At 41.4% G+C, this 18,568-nt stretch overlaps 2 protein-coding genes across 2 annotated transcripts in view; one reads left to right on the top strand and one right to left on the bottom strand.

Annotated features, from left to right (window-relative positions):
- Positions 1 to 625, top strand: part of FASTKD1 (FAST kinase domains 1) — a 25,993-nt gene extending 25,368 nt beyond the window's left edge. Inside the window, exon 15 of the mRNA XM_066612149.1 lies at positions 411 to 625. Within this exon, the coding sequence (XP_066468246.1) occupies positions 411 to 500 (90 nt within the window). The 3' untranslated portion in view covers positions 501 to 625. The remainder of the gene's footprint in view (positions 1 to 410) is intronic.
- On the bottom strand, positions 535 to 18,568 carry KLHL41 (kelch like family member 41). The gene is made up of 6 exons (XM_066612151.1): positions 17,367 to 18,568; positions 13,492 to 13,649; positions 13,298 to 13,405; positions 10,366 to 10,551; positions 8,877 to 9,023; positions 535 to 6,020 (listed from the first exon to the last, which is right to left on the bottom strand). The coding sequence occupies exons 1-6, from the start codon at positions 18,474 to 18,476 to the stop codon at positions 5,909 to 5,911; spliced, it is 1,821 nt and encodes a 606-aa protein (XP_066468248.1). The 5' UTR covers positions 18,477 to 18,568; the 3' UTR covers positions 535 to 5,908.

The raw sequence follows: 18,568 nt of genomic DNA, 5'->3' as shown, positions 1-18,568 counted from the left end.
TAGTCTTGCTTTGTGCAAGGATTTTTATAGGTCTTGCGCTATTGCAAAACATTCATTCATTCATACAAGTTCCATCTCTAATATATTCATTTATGTAAATTTATTCAAATTTGAAATGTAAATTAATTCGGCCCCCAACACAGTGTCAGAGAGATGATGTGGCCCTCCTGCCTAAAAGTTTGGACACCCCTGTTGTAGGGCAAAGTATGCTATATATGCTAAGGACTAGCCACCCTCCACTGATCTATGTTCTTCCTCTGCTCACATGTGATGAAGGAAATTCCAGCAGTGTTTTTACCAATCATTATTGCCCCAAACCAGTTTGCAATCAAATGTAAAAGTTGCCATATAATTTGTACTGGTGTTGTATAGATTCTTGAAATAGTAATAGTACTCTTGTGTTCTTTCAGATCCCTCATTTTGAATGGAATTCTATGGAATTGTCATCAAAGGATGCATGGATAGAATATTTAAAGAAGAAAGTATTTGAAAAGGTTTGATATCCTGTGAAGAAGAGACACATAATCATGAAGCTATTTTGTATGGACTTTTATCAAGGAACATTAAATATTTTCAAGACTATGTTAGTTTCATTGAATTTTTTAAAATTTAGATTATCTTTAAGGTTGCACGACAACAATCACTGGTATGCAATTCCCAGCTATTGAGATCCATATGTCTGCCGTTGTACATTTGTCTGTACATTGTGATTCTCATCTGGATCACACAAAAATGTGATCAGTCTTTTGATGCATATAGAAATGCATTTCCTTATCCAGCGTCCTGAGTTCTGCATTACTGGGCTGGATTTGGACCTGGGGTTTTGGTAACCTTGTAGCTAAATTTGAGGTCTAATTTCTACTTGTAAAATTTCTACTAATTTCTACTTTACACTTGAATTACATAAAAGTGTTAACACCCTCCAACTGTTGCTAGCTAAAGTTACAGTGGGCTTGGAATAGATCTGTGACCCTTTTAAATCGAGAAATGATGGATATAGTGCACATTTGGTTATGTGAAAAAGGTGGGGAATCTAAAATTATGACAGAAGGGATTCCTTCATGGCTATATTGGATTTGCAACTCTTGCTCAATTCTGCAGCAGGGATCTGAGCCATTGAAAACGGGGATTCAGTGTTGTTGTTGTTTTAAATTCTCCAGTTCAGACACTGACTTTAAAAGTGGGTCAGTAACTGGTTTGTTATTATCCTGCTTCTTATGCTTTCAGTGCAACACCTGAGGCATGGCCTTAAGGTGATACATAAATTCATAAATAAATTATATAAAATTAATACAATGATGATTTTACTTGAAAAAAACATTTTTTGAAACTGAATTTTTAAAAAAGGTTTCTACAGACAAAATATATTCAATAGGATAAAAAGCAGGAAAATAAAACAATCATACATTTGCAAGCTGTATACCTGATTACATGAACTGCTTCTTAGAATCAGTTAGTGCTTTTTGTTTTAAGAATCTGATTAGGTTCAGAGCAGCCAAGAGATTCAGTTCAGTGTACTGTAGCAAAAATTTCAGTGTCTTGATCCTGCTCCAATTGCCTTGAAAAGGACATCTGTGTGATCAGTTGCACTGTGTGGTGCTGTGTATTTAAGCGTACACACGAAAAGCAATTCGGTATGGGTAGAAGGCATTCATATTTGGATATGCATCTGATATGCACCCATGTTCCTACAAGTGTTCCTGCAATATGCACAAATTTCATTAGGCTTCTTCAGATAGAAGAAGCTGCATCAAAATTTAGTCCAACTCTTTGGTAACAAAAGTACAGCTTTGGTAAAGAAGCATGGCTTCCCAACCTGTAATATGCCTGAAATCTGTGGAGACCAGATGACAAAGTAGGGACATGCTCTTGCTACCCCAGGGATCAGGCTTTTGTCTTACCACTTGGAATCAATGTGACTAAAAGGCAGATTTGAGAGAGTTGTCCATGGCTCACTTCCTTACAGGACCAGGCCAAGACTTCCTGGCACCAGAGGTGGTATGCCAGTTGCTGCTTCATTGATACCTGATGTCAGCCTCTTCTTCCCTGGACAGAACAAGGAAGAAGGGGGCAGAGCAGAAGAAGATGTGTGCAAGAGAGGAGTGTGTGATTATCTAGTCCACAATTCTCCTTCCACACTTTTCTGCTCCATCCCTCTCTCTCAATCCAGCAAGAGAAGAAGCAGTGGAGATGAGTAAGCAGTCAGAGGTCAACAGGCATGTGGATGCAGGAGAACCTGTGGATATTATATATTATATTATATTATATTATATTATATTATATTATATATATATATATATCTGGACTTTCAGAAGGCGTTTGACACGGTCCCTCACCAAAGGCTGCTGAAAAAACTCCACAGTCAGGAAATTAGAGGACAGGTCCTCTCATGGATTGAGAACTGGTTGAAGACCAGGAAACAGAGAGTGGGTGTCAACGGGCAATTTTCACAATGGAGAGAGCTGGAAAGTGGAGTGCCCCAAGGATCTGTCCTGGGACCTGTACTTTTCAACCTGTTCATAAATGACCTGGAGACAGGGTTGAGCAGTGAGGTGGCCAGATTTGCAGATGACACCAAATTTTTCCGAGTGGTGAAGACCAAAAGAGATTGTGAAGAGCTCCAGAAGGATCTCTCGCAACTGGGCAGCAAAATGGCAGATGCGTTTCAATGTAAGTAAGTGTAAAGTCATGCACATTGGGGCAAAGAATCTAAACTTCACATATAGGCTAATGGGTTCTGAGCTGCGTAAGACAGACCAGGAGAGAGATCTTGGGGTAGTGGTGGACAGCTCGATGAAAGTGTCAACCCAATGTGCGGCAGCAGTGAAGAGGGCTAATTCCATGCCTAATTCCTCATTAGGAAAGGCATTGAAAATAAGACAGCTAATATTGTAATGCCGTTGTACAAATGGATGGTAAGGCCACACCTGGAGTATTGTAACCAGTTCAGGTCGCCACATCTCAAAAAGGGTATAATGGAGATGGAAAAGGTGCAAAAGAGAGCAACCAAAATGATTACTGGGCTGGGGCACCTTCCTATGAGGAAAGGCTACAGCGTTTGGGCCTCTTCAGTCTAGAAAAGAGGTGCCTGAGAGGGGACATGATTGAGACATACAAAATCATGAAGGGGATGGACAGAGTGGATAGAGAGACGCTCTTTTCCCTCTCACATAACACCAGAACCAGGGGACATCCACGAAAGTTGAGTATTGGGAGAGTTAGGACAGACAGAAGAAAATATTTCTTTATCCAGTGTGTAATTAGTTTGTGGAACTTCTTGCCATAGGATGTAGTGATGGCATCTTGCCTGGATGCCTTTAAGAGGAAATTGGGCAAATTTCTGGAAGAAATGTTTATTATGGATTACAAGTCACAGTAGGTATATGTAAGCTATTGGCTTTAGAGGCAGGCTGCCTCTGATTGCCAGATGCAGGGAGGGCACCAGCACTCAGGTTGTGTCTGTTGTCTTGTGTGCTCACTGGGGCAATTGGTGGGCCACTGTGAGATACAGGAAGCTGAAATAGATGGGTCCTTGACCTGATCCAACGGGGCTCTTATGTTCTTAGAGGTGAGCACCCTGCCAATCTGCTGCATGAAACAACTGCTTCAGTTGGCTTCAGCGATTGGCTGGCCTGCTTCCACATGTCATTAAAATGCATTTCAGATAGATGGAACTACAGCAGGGGGGAAGTGGAGACATCCACTGAATTAAACTCAAGTTCTCAGTCAAACAGTGCCTTCTGTGGAATGTATGATGTGGTTATTTTGTTGTTTGTACCATCTCCATCTAAAAACTTAAAAGCAACAGGACTTGGACTCATCATCATACCAAGCTACTACTTTATCTCCTTTGAAACATGACTAATGGAAGGCAGCCCTCTCCGTCAGGATATTAAAAGTAGATCAGAGAAGCCTGACAAACGTATCTATCCTCCCTCCTCTATAGGTCTGCTCTTGCAGCTGTTGAAAGTGCAGGAAAGATACAACCATAACTGGGACTAGTTAGACTGTCACAGCCTGAGTGACAGTCACAGGTTGAATAGAGTGAACAATTTCCTAAATAGTAGGCATTACAACTTGGTGTTCCCTTCCCTTTCGAACGCTGGCAAATTATCAAGTTCCTCCAGCAGCTACACATCTTAATGATCAGCAAATATCACCATGCATTTTACTGTGAAGCCAAACTGATCTCTAGAAGCAAGAGGTGTTCCTAGATATAATCCTCCAAATGATTTCTAAAGCAAGAAGTCATGCTCTGGTGGACAGTGGTTGCATGTTTGCGTGAAGAACAATGACTTGAAAGACACAAATTTGGAATTCAGTGAGAATAGGACAGAGAACATTTCAGAGGCTACTGGCACTGGATGACAGACTGTGTTCATTGTGCATCAGCATGTCTAGTCAATCACTGACAGATCTAGTGAATAGTCTGGGTAACATATATAGAAAAACCATTAGACTCACGGAGCCAAAACATGTTCATAGCTTTGGCTTAAGATTCAAGAACAATCCATTCCAGTCATCATACAACAGCTATATGTGTAACTTACACAAGTGACCAAAATTGACAAGCATTGTAAGACCCAGTTGATAAACACATATCTGGCTCTAAAGAACATAGTGAGATGAGATTGTAACTGTTTTTACTTAGTTTTGATTCCGAACCCTTCCAATGTATTTTACTCCCACTTGATTCCCTCTATTGTTTCCCTCTATTTGTACAGTCACAGTTAGTATAGAATTAGAATTGTTCAATTACTGTATGGAAAATCTGAGCTGGTAAATTATCACAAACTTTCTTGGTTAAAAAATGTTTTTGTCAAGTGGGCTGTAATTTTGCTTTCAGCATATTACCTACAGAACCCTTCAACCATACTGCTAAGTACAGAAGTTGAAATTCTGAGCACCTTAGTTTTCCGTCTTAAAAAAAAAAGTAATGATTGCTAAAGCACTGTAGATCTTGTGGTACTTTTCAGGGCTTTCTGTCTTGCGATGGCTATTATCTCTTACACTCTTGACACAGTTCCCCAGCCTGCCTTTTCTGTTCATTCACCACCTCAGCTTTGCCATAAAAATATATTTGGAAGAATATACACACCCTGCTGAGACTATGCTGTATATTAAATGAAATTGGAAGTCTAAAAAGAGCTGGTGTAACACAGCAGCTAAGAAAACAAGGTGTGAATCAGCGTTTTCCCAGTTTGAATTAGCATTATGCTAATCACTCCCCCTCAGCTTCAACTTCCCAGTTGCAAGAAAGGGATAATACTTGTGTATTGTATTACCTTGATGGCACCTTTACATATGAAGCACTTAGAAAGTGCTGTACTGTAGAAAGGTTAAGTGCTATGTCAGTCACAGCCAAAGAATTATTAGGGCACGGTGATAAAGCAGACAACATTGGTTACAGTGCAGTACATTAAAAAGAATTGTAGCTATTGCTGAAGGAAATGTTTTGCACACTACATTACAATAGGACATTTACACGGCCCTTCAGTATTGAGAAAGAGTGAAAACAGGTTTTGAAATACAGCAGCACAATTCTGTGCGAGCAAGGTAGACTAGGAAGAGCTGGGCAGGCGGTGCACATTGTGTAGAGCTGCAGCAAAAATTCCACCATTAGCAGAACGAGAGTACTGTAGTAGTCTGCATTTTTCAGCTTGAGTTTTAGTCAAATTCAATTTTATTCAATGTTACAGCAGAATTTACTTCAAATTCACACTGTTAGTAAAAATTGGAAGGGGATTTTAAACCTACAGAAGTTAGCAGACATTTAAGACACACAAACTAACAGTTGGATGAGTAAAGTTAGTTATCAGTTCTGTACAGGGTAGGCTTACACAACAAATCCAGAGGCCATTAAAAAAAAAGAAATCATCCCTCATATCAAGGCAGCCAGCCTTTCAGTTTACAGCTTTGACAACTTAAACAGATTCAGGCCAACAGAAAGACAGGAGGCTCCAGAGGCATAACGAATTTCTTTCAGCATGCCACACCACTCTTTCTTCTCATCATCGTATCTGCAGGAGCAAAAGGGAATATATATTGAGCTGCTTAGATCTTTGACCAAAGCCTCTCTCTCGTTTCTAATACTTTCCACAAAAACTCACTAATTACCCATGTTCTTTAAGGTGGTCATTCTGCTCTAGCATTCTGTTTCATAACACCACAAAGATAAGCTGCAAACGAATTGCTAACCAAGGCATGTTCCAGCACAAGTGATACTACACAAAGGGGTGACGTACAGTGGTAAGAACTCAGACAGGGATGCCATTTTGGGGGAAAGCTATTTTCAGACACGCATCCCTCTGGCTGTTGTCCTCTTTTCTGCTGTTGATATGGCTGCTTGCTTGCTTCTGTTGGAATGTTCTCAGTGCACTTCAAGCCACCCTACTAAACACACATCCTACTAAAACCTCCTTCCAAAATATTTGGATTAACATTGATAAACAGCATAGCCAAAAGAATTATATGTAGCCAACTGGTCAATTATTGTCACAATTTGTCATCAAGACTTTCCAAATTGCCATATCTGACATGCAACACCAGTATTTAGAGTATTTGGGGGCATTTTCTAGGGCAGCACTTCTCAATGTTTGTCCTCCGCTGTCCACTTCACATGGTTCACCTATTCGAAGTACCATTGGAAGTAACTGGCAATGACATCATCGCCAGTTACTTCTGGATTGGGAGACCAGATGCAATGCAACAAACACCAGTAAGAGGCTCAGGGTGGACGGGAGGGCTTTTTCGAGAACTGAAAAGTATGCTTTGCAGTTCTGCCTGTCAAGCCAAGCTTCCTACCACTGTTGTTTCTGGTCTTACAGCCATGCAGCAGGTGTCCAGGGAATCCGCGAGTACCATCAGATATCACCTCAAGTATCACTGGTGGTAGCTATACCACTGATTGAGAAACACTGTTCCAGGGTACACAATCAGTGTAGGTCATTTCAGGACCACATTCCTTCTGGGTGGCTATTTGCTAGTGTGTGGATGGTTAATTAGTGATTTTAAGTTTCTTTGGGTCATGGAACCCTTGCTTTGTAAACTGAGAACTTCTGTTGTTGAAAATCAGAATATGAATACTGATAATAAGAATAGGTGATGGCCATGTTTAAGAAGGCCTCATTGCTTCCCTGCATGAGCTGAGTGTGCACTTTAAAACACACCTACATAACATGCACCTAAACACTGTAGGGAAGATCTACAGCAATGGGCAAAATGATTTTCAGAAATTCTGTCCTCTATTACTTAGGAAATTCCCTGGAACATAATCTGAAAAACACTGGTTGCTGTCATCAGTCTTCCAGTACTTACAAATACCAGTCATGGATTAGAGGCCAAATGTACCCCTGTGTGGACTTAAATGGGTTTGCAATGTATTTGTAGTTGGGGATGGGGGGTAGAGGGTGAACATGTCAGCAAGTCCTGCCCCTATGCTTCCAGAGCATGGAAGCGGGGCTTCAGTGAACATCAACACAGGAACGGGGCTTGTTGGTGCACTCTTCTTGCTCCCTTCCCCACGCCCCCACTGCATGTCTCTTGTACATAACATCTGCACATGACTTGTAGAAGACCAGTTATGGTGTTAGTTTTGTTCACTATATCAGGCTATTATTTATTTGTTGCCTTTATTATCCTGCCCTTTATAATGTCTTGACAGTAAAGGGTTGATTAAAGAATCCAAATGCTAACATTGTAATTCGCTGAATTATCACTTATGCATATAGTGTGATCCTGTTCCATGATCCAATTTTTTTGAGATTATTTTGTTGATGCTTTCTTTGTGCTTGTGTCACATTGTTTCAATGTACAGGTATGTGCCACTTGACGGGGATACATTCTCCGATCCCAATTGTTTAGCGATTAGGTCATTAAGTGAACATTCAGCCCACTCTATTGCCTTTGTTGTGTAAACAGCACTCCCTGCCAGACACTAGCTGGCTGCACAGGCTACTGGAGATATATTGCCTCTTTGCTTTAAGAACCTCTCTGGTGTGTAAACAGACACTCTGCTGCAGGCTATGGGAGACGCAATTGCCTCATTAAGAGCATCTTTATTGTGCTTTGACCACTGTCATATATGCAATCCATCGTTAAGTGAACAGTTGTTAAGCGTCGCATGCCTGTATTTTTTTTATCTCTCACTAAAATTTGTTTTAAGAACAGTTCTGTGGCATATTTCCATTGCAGACATAAAAGGCAACAAAACATAATGCTAAAATGAACTTATGGCCCAATTCTATCAAACTTTCTAGTGCTGATGCAACCACAGTGCATCCCCAAGTTAATAGAACAAATGTTCCTGCCCCACTCCCACCCCCTCTGCAGGATGCAGTGCAGCCCCATTGGCATGGCTGCACCAGCACTGGAAAGTTGGCGAGGACACGGCCATAAGAGGCAGTCAGGTACAAGACCCTCCTACCCAAAAAGGCAATAGATAGAAAAATTCATCACCAGCCCCTGACACAGTTCTGCTTCTGCAACCCAGATCACAATTTGCCAGAAGCAAAGAGAGATAGTGCAAGCAAAAAAAAAAACTACAGCTGATGTGTGCAAATTAGGTTGTCCTGTTAGTGAGGAAAGAGGTTACATCTCAGTCAATTCTATGAACTAATTTGACAATTTTCAGTTAAACCAGGATATTAACATTAAGCCTGAAATGTACACTATTTTGTAGTCTCAGAAACTGACTGAACATGCTCCATATGAAGAACTGGAATACTGTCATTGGAATGAAGATAATTTTTAAAAGGCTACAACAATTTGAAAAATTGTTGTTCTTCACTGAACAAAACACATATTGTCATGTTGGGATACAATGACATTTGTGTCTCTTAGGCTTGCAAAAACAGTATTATTCAAACCAAACTTACTTCCAGATGTCATTAACTTCATTAGGTGCAAATTCCTTGGATTCCAGTTGAATCATAGCAAAACCACCAATAGCATATAAGGAACCAGCCAGATCGACCAGACTGATAGAGCTTCGCTCCTGTGGGAATTCTGGCATCACTTCCCATCTGTAATTTTAAAAAAATGCAAAGTTCATTTTAAAATATGGTTATTGCTGCAGGAGAAAAAAAATTCATATACTATATAAGTCAAACTTTGGGATATATAGGAAAAAATTGTGATCAAGGTGGAACTTATTGACATGTCTAGTGGGGTTGTCTTATGAAAAAAAATGTGGAAATTAGAACTCTAGTTAATAACCTAGTTGCTATTGATGTTGGGATATATTAATGAGGAAGAAAACTTTTATAGAAGGCATTAATGCAAAAATATGTCAGCACAATGCTGTAAAGAATCTATGCCTCTTTTAAAGGAGAACTGGAATGACAACATCTGGGGAACTTTGTAATGAACAAATTTTCTCAGCAAATACGAGTAAAACATGCCTATAACTACCAAAGGTGAAAGTTATGCTCAAAAGACTTGCAGCCTTTTAATGAAATAATACAGCAAAGGAACCAGATAAATATGTAAAACACAATCCATATATGTATATTTAAACAGATTGGCTTTTATCCTCAGTACCGCAAGTTTGCAGAAGGTACCTATACCCAATATTTGGGGATTTCCCCCTCCCACTGGGACAATATTGGACATAAAAATAAAACAAGAAACAGAAAGAACGCTAGAAGGAATGGGAGAGCTAAGTGACTGGGAAACATTTTTCTATGTTGCTGTATAATAAAACAAAATAATTTTGTTAAGATGAAGAACACAGGCATCAAAAAGAGGCATGGAAACACACTGGGTCAGATTCTAACTACTTGTGGAATACAGGGGCTTTCCCACAGTTATCACCTTCATGCAAAACTGAGTGGGGGACTATTTAGACCTGGGAGGGGATGGCAATGGCAGCCTTAGCTGCTGTCGAATCCTATACCACCAAGGCCTCGGAGCCCAGTATGGATCTAAATAGCTAGTACAGATCTGAATAGACCCATAGGGGCTGCCGGGGCCCAACACAGAGTAAGGGACTTGAAGTTCCATTACTCAGAGGAGATCTCTGGTTGCTTCCCTGACCCTGCAGGATAAAGTAGCGGCTGTTTTGGCAGTCCTGTACCATGGGCCAGCGGCCCCGACAGTATTGGGCTGTCAACCAATCAATGGTCCCCTGTCCCTAAAAGGCTCACGGTCTAAAAAAAATACAGAAGAGTCAGCAGCAACTGGAAAAGATGCCAAAGGAGGACAGTTACTCTTCTGCTACTAAGGACAAACTTGCCTTTTTGCCCAGTTAGCAGGGTTTGTTAAGCATTCAGACATGCTTAACAAAAATACTAAGTAGCAAAGGGACAAAATCAGACAATAATGTGTACATGCTTTTAAACAAGGGAGGATGAATAACCCACTAACTTGTTAGTGGTGAGATCAAATGCTTCAACAGAAGCCGAGAGGCCATCTTCAGTAACACCCCCTGCAATCACAATTTTGCCTTTATGGACAGCGATACCAAACATAGAGCGAGCCACTTTCATGGGGGGAAGATCACGCCAGTCTCCCCTCTTGGAATTATATATGAATACTCTGTTTGTGCATTTCCTGTTGAATAAAATAAACAACATGAAGAGTACCTCAAAAATCAAAAGTCAGCAATCACAGCAAAAAAAGACAGAATGACCTGTTGTAAGACATTTTAATTTAAGACGGCCACAACTATTCAGATTTGGACAACATTTCCAACAGAAAAACAAACTGATCTGGATACACTAGAAGCAAAACAGAATTTTTTTCACTGAACATCACCTTAAATTTTAAGATAAAACCTTTACGTCTTCTTTTAATTATTTTGTAAATCTTACTTATACTTATGTAGCATTTATAAGGTGGAAATGGAATCATATATCTAAATAATTTGACACCTTTCTATTTTGTCAGTCATGTATATACATATTTATTTTTAATTGTATTATCCTAGGATGCAGAGACTACTTGAATTAAGCATGTTTTTCTTTGTTTTCTATCAGATGACCTATCTGTATTTTCTAAAAAGTTATGTTCTGTTTAATATTGCATACATCTGGACATCAAAATGAAAATGTTATGCTCAAGCCCATTGGGTTTCATGCACAGGCAATTAAATGCATGATGCAGGGAAAAAGCAGTCAAACTCAGCACTTTGCATGCATCAGATTTTCCAGGATCAATCATCATCTTCCCCAGTTCAGAGCTAAGCTGGAAAGTGCATCTGCCTGAAATTCTTCAGAGCTCTAGGTATATATTGTTAGAAATATGTATATACCAGAATAGACATAGCAAAATAAATGAAAAGATGGTTTTATTCTGCACTTAGGCTTCATGACATAGGTCAGTTCTACCCACTTCACTTCACAGCCATAGAGGTAAGAGATTCTGGAAGGCAATGATGATACATACCCTTAACTAGCACTAGAAACACTTGCCCACCACCTTCAGCTTCCATTCTCTGACTTCAAAATTACTTTGCCCACAGGTAAACCAAGATTTTGGCCAATGTAAAGAATAAAATTTCCTTTTAAAACACTATTTTATACACTTTCATGTCTACAGCTATCCTCTAGTGTAAACAAAACTGAAGCTTTCACACTATTACAGCATGCAAATATTGTTAGGCATTGTACATATGTAAAAACAAAGACAGTTCATGATCGAAAGAATGATCAATTCTTCATGAACTTTACCTTGAATTTTAAGGAAGAGTGATGCAAGTAAGCTATATGGTTAAACAAACCTTTTATGCCATGAACATGACCCCCTTCCCCTTTCTAAATTGTCACAGTAGTCCTCAAAGAATAATGGACTTTATCCTTAGATGCTGTTCTGTGAACGGAATGCACTTTCATTCACACAAGATGGGGTCATTTTTGCAGATCTTCCCCCTTTGCTCTGCAATCTCCTGCAGCTTAAGAAAGTTGCTCTTGAAGGTTGGAAAACCCTCTGCAGGAAGATGGCATGTGGCATAGAAAGAAGGGAATCAATTAACCCTTGTGCGAATGGAAGAAAAATCTAGGATGTAATCCAATGACATTTCATTTCTGGTAGAAATTTGACTTTTAATCAGCAACTCATTTACTTGACTTGTCAGTGTTCTGCCCAGCTGTTTTTTTAAAAGAACTGAATACAATGGTGATTTCTGATACAGTCTGCTTCTGTATAGTTCCAAAATGTTTCACAAATGCAATTATGTAATTGTGAAATGTAATTTCACAAATGTTTCATGAAGTGGTAGGACACTTAATGATGGGGATATTCTCTCTGATCCCTATTATGTGATTAGGTCGTTAAGTGAGCATTCAGCACAATCTAGTGCCTTTGTTAGGGCAAGAGGTCTGGTCTAGAGGGTAGAGCCTCCGTTAGCCTAAAGATAACATCAGAAGGTCGCCAGTTTGAGAACACCAGCAGCTCCCTGAACGGCTGAGAATGGCAAAACCTTGAAGCAGCTGACAAGCCCAGCTGAGTTATTCCACCTGTTGGTGTGAGCAAGAAGCGTCTTGGCTGCCCTCCATGTGAGAGATGGAGCTGCTTGTCAGCCTGCATGGGAGAACTGGAGGCCAGAAGTGAGACCAAACCAGGAAGACCCATTCTGAAATGCTGTTGGTTCTTGAAAGAGAGAACCTCTATGATTGTAAAAATCCCCTTGAGGGATTTGGAAACGCCTGCCTATGTAAACCGCCTTGAATAAAGTCAGAGGAGTAATTCGATGACCAGAAAGGTCGTATATAAATACCAAGTTAATAATAATATTAATTATTATTATTATTATTATTATTATTATTATTAGTTGTGTAAACAGACACTCCCTGCCAGTCACCGGCTAGCTGCACATGCTACTGGAGATAGCTTGCCTCTTCTTTGCATTAAGGGCTCTTCGTTGTACAGACACTCTGCAACAAGCTATGTGAGACATGATTGCCTCATTAAGAGCCTAGTTGCTATGCTTTGACCACCATCATATATGCGATCCGTCATTAAGCGGAAGGTTGTTAAGCTACATACACCTGTATAGCCAAATTAATGGTTAATTCTAAAACTGGGTCAACTCTGCCACCACTTGCTCCATACTAAGATGACACTGATCCAGTATGCACATAATACCTCTTTCTTAAGAGATAAAGGGCAGGCAGTGGGACCCTTTCAAAACTTCCTTCCTCTCTGCTGTGAATTCCTCCTTATGGCCTTAACTATGCTGGCACCAACCTTAGTCACAGTGAATGCTAAGCAGAGTTTTCAAACTAGGGCAGAAATGCAAATATTTGATAGCAATTTTTTTTTCAGAACTTGGGGAATTTTGAAGCTACCAGGTACTCACTTATCATCAGTCTTTCCTCCAAGACAATATATCATTCCATTATGTGATGCTGTAGCATGACCATACACCTTGAGAGGGAGCTTTTTAGCCTCACTCCATTTGACTGATCTGGAATGAAGGAGGACATCAGTAAGGCATTCAGTTGAACAGATGACTCACTCAAAGCCTTCATAAAACAATATTAAGCCACTTACGCAGTATCATAGCATAATACTGAATCCAGAGACTCCTCAGTTTGGAGATCCTTGCCAGCAATCACATAGATCTTGTTCTCCGATTCACCCAGACCAAAAAGACATCTGGCTGATGGCAATGGAGGAAGACCAATCCATTCAGAAGCAACGGTATCCAGCTTTTCAAAATGCAGAATAAGAACATAAGAACAGCCCCACTGGATTAGGCCATAGGCCCATCTAGTCCAGCTTCCTGTATCTCACAGCGGACCACCAAATGCCCCAGGGAGCACACCAGATAACAAGAGACCTCATCCTGGTGCCCTCCCTTGCATCTGGCATTCTGACATAGCCCATTTCTAAAATCAGGAGGTTGCACATGCACATCATGGCTTGTAACCCATAATGGATTTTTCCTCCAGAAACTTGTCCATTCCCCTTTTAAAGGCGTCCAGGCCAGACACCATCACCACATCCTGTGGCAAGGAGTTCCACAGACCAACCACACACTGAGTAAAGAAATATTTTATCTTGTCTGTTCTAACTCTCCCAACACTCAATTTTAGCAGATGTCCCCTGGATCTGGTGTTATGTGAGAGTGTAAAGAGCATCTCTCTATCCACTCTATCCATCCCCTGCATAATTTTGTATGTCTCAATCATGTCCCCCCTCAGGCGCCTCTTTTCTAGGCTGAAGAGACCCATACGCCGTAGCCTTTCCTCTTAAGGAAGGTGCCCCAGCCCTGTAATCATCTTAGTCACTCTCTTTTGCACCTTTTCCATTTCCACTATGTCTTTTTTGAGATACGTCGACCAGAACTGAACACAATACTTCAGGTGTGGCTTTACCATAGATTTGTACAACGGCATTATAATATTAGCCATTTTGTTCTCAATACCTTTTCTAATGATCCCAAGCATAGAATTGGCCTTCTTTACTGCCGCCGTACATTGAGTCGACACTTTCATCGACCTTTCCACCACCACCCCAAGATCTCTCTCTCCTGATCTGTCACAGACAGCTCAGAACCCATCAGCCTATATCTAAAGTTTTGATTTTTTGCCCCAATGTGCATGACTTTACACTTACTGACACTGAAGCGCATCTGCCATTTTGTTGCCCATTCTGCCAGTCTGGAGACATCCTTCTGGAGCTCCTCACAATCACTTCTGGTCTTCACCATTCGGAAGAGTTTGGTTTCGTCTGCAAACTTTGCAGGTCATTTATGAAGAGGTTGAAAAGCACCGGTCCCAGGACAGATCCTTGGGGCACACCGCTTTTCACTTCTCTCCATTGTAAAAATTGCCATTGACACCCACTCTGTTTCCTGGCCTTCAACCAGTTCTCAATCCATGAGAGGACCTGTCCTCTAATTCCCTGACTGTGGAGTTTTTTCAGTAGTCTTTGGTGAGGGACCGTGTCAAACGCCTTCTGAAAGTCCAGATATATAATGTTTACAGGTTCTCCCGCATCCACATGCCTGTTGACCTTTTCAAAGAATTCTATAAGGTTCATGAGGCAAGACTTATCCTTACAGAAGCCATGCTGATTTTCCCTCAGCAAGGCCTGTTCGTCTACACGTTTTGAGATCCTATCTTTGATGAGGCATTCCACCATCTTACCTGGTATAGATGTTAGGCTGACCAGCCTATAGTTTCCCGGGTCCCCCCTCTTTCCCTTTTTAAAGATAGGCGTGACATTTGCTATCCTCCAATCTTTTGGCACCGTGGCCGTTTTGAGGGACAAGTTGCATATCTTAGTCAAGAGATCAGCAACTTCATTTTTCCATTCCTTAATAACTCTTGGGTGGATGCCATCAGGGCCTGGTGACTTATTGATCTTTAATTTATCAATGAGGTCTGAAACATCTTCTCTTTTAACCTCTATCTGACTTAATTCCTTGGTCAGGAAGGGCTGTTCAGGCAGCAGTATCTGCCCGAGGTCTTCTGCCGTGAAGACAGATGCAAAGAACTCATTTAGAACTCGGCTGGCCAAGTGGACGGGGAGGGTGGTGAACTCATCTCTGAGGGAGGGGGTGCTCCCGCCTGCCTTGAAGCAGGCGATGGTTTGCCCCCTCCTGAAGAAGCCGTCCCTGGATCCCACTAATTTAAACAACTTTCGGCCGGTCTCAAATATCCCATTCCTGGGCAAGGTGATTGAGCGGGTGGCGGCGTCCCAGCTTCAGAGGGTACTGGAGGAAACGGATTATCTGGACCCATTCCAATCTGGCTTCCAGCCGGGGTTCGGGACGGAGACTGCCTTGGTCGCCTTGGTGGATGACCTTTGTCGGGGGATGGACAGGGGGAGTGCAACCCTGTTAGTCCTGCTGGACCTCTCGGCGGCTTTCAACACCATCGACCATGGTGTCCTTCTGGGCCAGCTGGCCCGGTTGGGGCTTGGAGGCATTGTTTTGAAGTGGTTCCGCTCCTTCCTGGCTGACAGATCCCAGAAGGTGGTGCTAGGGGATGCCTGTTCGGCACCCCAACCTCTTAGGTTTGGGGTGCCGCAGGGTTCCATCTTATCCCCCATGCTTTTTAACATCTACATGAAGCTGCTGGGAGAGGTCATCCGGGGGTTTGGAGTGGGTTGCCATCAGTATGCTGATGACACCCAGCTTTATCTCTCCTTTCCCCCTGATTCTGAGGAGGCGGTTGGGGTCCTGGATCGCTGTCTGGAGGCGGTTAGGGGCTGGATGTGGGCGAACAAGCTGAAATTAAATCCGGATAAGACAGAGGTAAACCTGTCTTATCTTGGTTACTTGGTTACCAAGTAAACCTCAAGTAACCAACGAGGTTTACTTGGTAAACCTCTGTAAACCAAGTAAACCTCTTCTCTGTTGCAGCTGTGAGAAAGTACAATACTTCTCAGTCTTGCAAAGACACATTTTGATTCACAGAAGAACAAAACTCAAATTATAGTCCAAAGGTAATAACCTTGTTAGTGCTTCTGCTGTCAAGGGCTCACTCCACAAATGGAAGCTTCCTTCATGAATACAAGCACAATGACCCCTTCCATAAGCGGAACAATCCTTCCATTCATGGACAAAACTTCTGGCTGCAGAGCAAGCTTCTGACAGTTGGCGCGCTAGCTGAGATGCAACCCTGTGTCTAGATTACACTCCAGTGTTTCTCAAACTGTGGGTCCGGACCCATGAGGTGGGCCACGAGCCAATTTCAGGTGGGTCCCCATTCATTTCAATATTTTATTTTTAATATATTAGACTTGATGCTACCATAGCATGTGACTGCATTTGGGGAAATGTTACAGACCTGTACTTTTAACAAGCTACTATGTATATGCTTTTAGCAATGATAGTAAATAGGACTTACTCCTGGGTAAGTGTAGATAGGAATGCAGCCTAGGATTGTTAAAAATTTCCCTGCTCAATGATGTCATTTCCGGTCATGACATCACTTCCGGTGGGTCCCGACAAGATTCTTTTTCTTAAAAGTAGGTCCTGATGCTAAATGTGTGAGAACCACTGCTCTAGCCTATACACTGGTCTAAAGATCTTATTTTGGCACCAAGGCACCATATTCTGTGCTGAGAAAAGATAGGTTATGTGACCTGTGTACCTCATAAACAAATCTGCCTAAAATTTGTAAATCTTTTGCATTATTTATTCTGCGGCAGTTAAATGAGTGCAGCAAGAAATTATGCAGGCACATTGTAAAAGTTTTACTCACTTTCCACTCCTAGCTTGAGATTTGAGCGACAATTATAACAGGGGAAACATTTTCCTCATGTTATCATGAAATAAAAATATCACTTCTCTCCCTCCATAGATATGACACACACAATGTTTCCACACTTCACAAATTCTACACCTAATAGATGTTTAATCATCTAAATACCTGGAAATATGTAATGTTAATTAACATTGCAAATGTTAATACCTGGAAAAAGTATGACTGGAAAGGTTGTTCCTTGTTCTCTTCATCCACATACAGTCCGCCCACCACAAAGACCTGCTTTTGTTTACTGACGATGCTGGAATGATTTCTGGGAATCTGTTCTGACAGAGCTGCCAGGTAACATTCATTCTCTGTGGGATCGTAAGCCACGGAAGCAGTATCATTGACTAGAAGAATGAGGTCTTTGACAAACATTCCATGCCTAGGAATATCATTTAGGTAGCCAGGGAGCAAATCTTCATCCCCAACGTCACCGTTCACCTCTCCTTTGGCCGACTTTCCTGCACTTTTGGTAGGCTCCGGCAGTTTCCCAGCAAATGCATCTTTAATCACTTTGATTTTTTTTTGAAGATCTGCATTGCTTTTGATTATATCATCCTTCTCAACGTGCTCCTTAAAATATTTCTCCTCCATCAGGCGAAAACGGACACAGTCAAACACTTCTCCAAGGCTCTTCACTCGATTCTCTTTATCTGCCTGTACCCATTTCATTACGGCCTCAAAAACCACTTCCTCTTTTTCAACATTTAAGCTGTCTGGTGAAATAACAGAGATGAGTTCATGAGGGGCAAGTTGTTTAAAGTCCTCTTCTTTGCAAATCTGCACAAAGTGGTCCGACACAAAATCGCGGGCAGTGAGTGCAAGTCGTGGGCAGTCAAGGAGTACCCCTAATCTAAGGATGGCCAGGCAATTACCAACAGCAAGTCTCTTCTGAAGGTAAGACACACACACAGTGAAAACAGAGGGAATTTGAAAGCGGCTTGCCAAGGCAAAAATATCTTGCACGTTAGAATCATTGAGGTCGATGCTGGCAGAATAAAGATACTTAACAATCATATCCAGGATGACAGGGTCGACATTTTCGAGAACCACTTCCTTCTTTTTCTCCTCACTCTGTTCAGAGAAGAAGTATTCACGAAAATAAGGGCTACAGGCCGACAGAATCAGTCTATGACAAGGAAGACTTTTACCTCCAGCTTTTAAGGAACAATCAACAAACTTATTCTCTTCCAAAAGTTCCCTGAGGCCATCTTGAAGAAGAGTGGATTGATAAAGTCGAAGCTCTTCACTAAGTTCTCTTTGGGAATCCATTTTGTGGAACACTTGGGTAAGGAGGTAGAAGTAAGAGTCCTCGTGTCAGTACCTAGGTCTGCTTGAAAAGGCAGATCAATGTGCTTTGCCCA

The sequence above is a fragment of the Tiliqua scincoides genome, chromosome 1, assembly GCF_035046505.1.
Source record: "Tiliqua scincoides isolate rTilSci1 chromosome 1, rTilSci1.hap2, whole genome shotgun sequence".
NCBI classification, from domain to species: domain Eukaryota; kingdom Metazoa; phylum Chordata; class Lepidosauria; order Squamata; family Scincidae; genus Tiliqua; species Tiliqua scincoides.
Note: the sequence above shows the minus strand (reverse complement) of the source record. Positions and strands in the feature narration are given on the sequence as shown.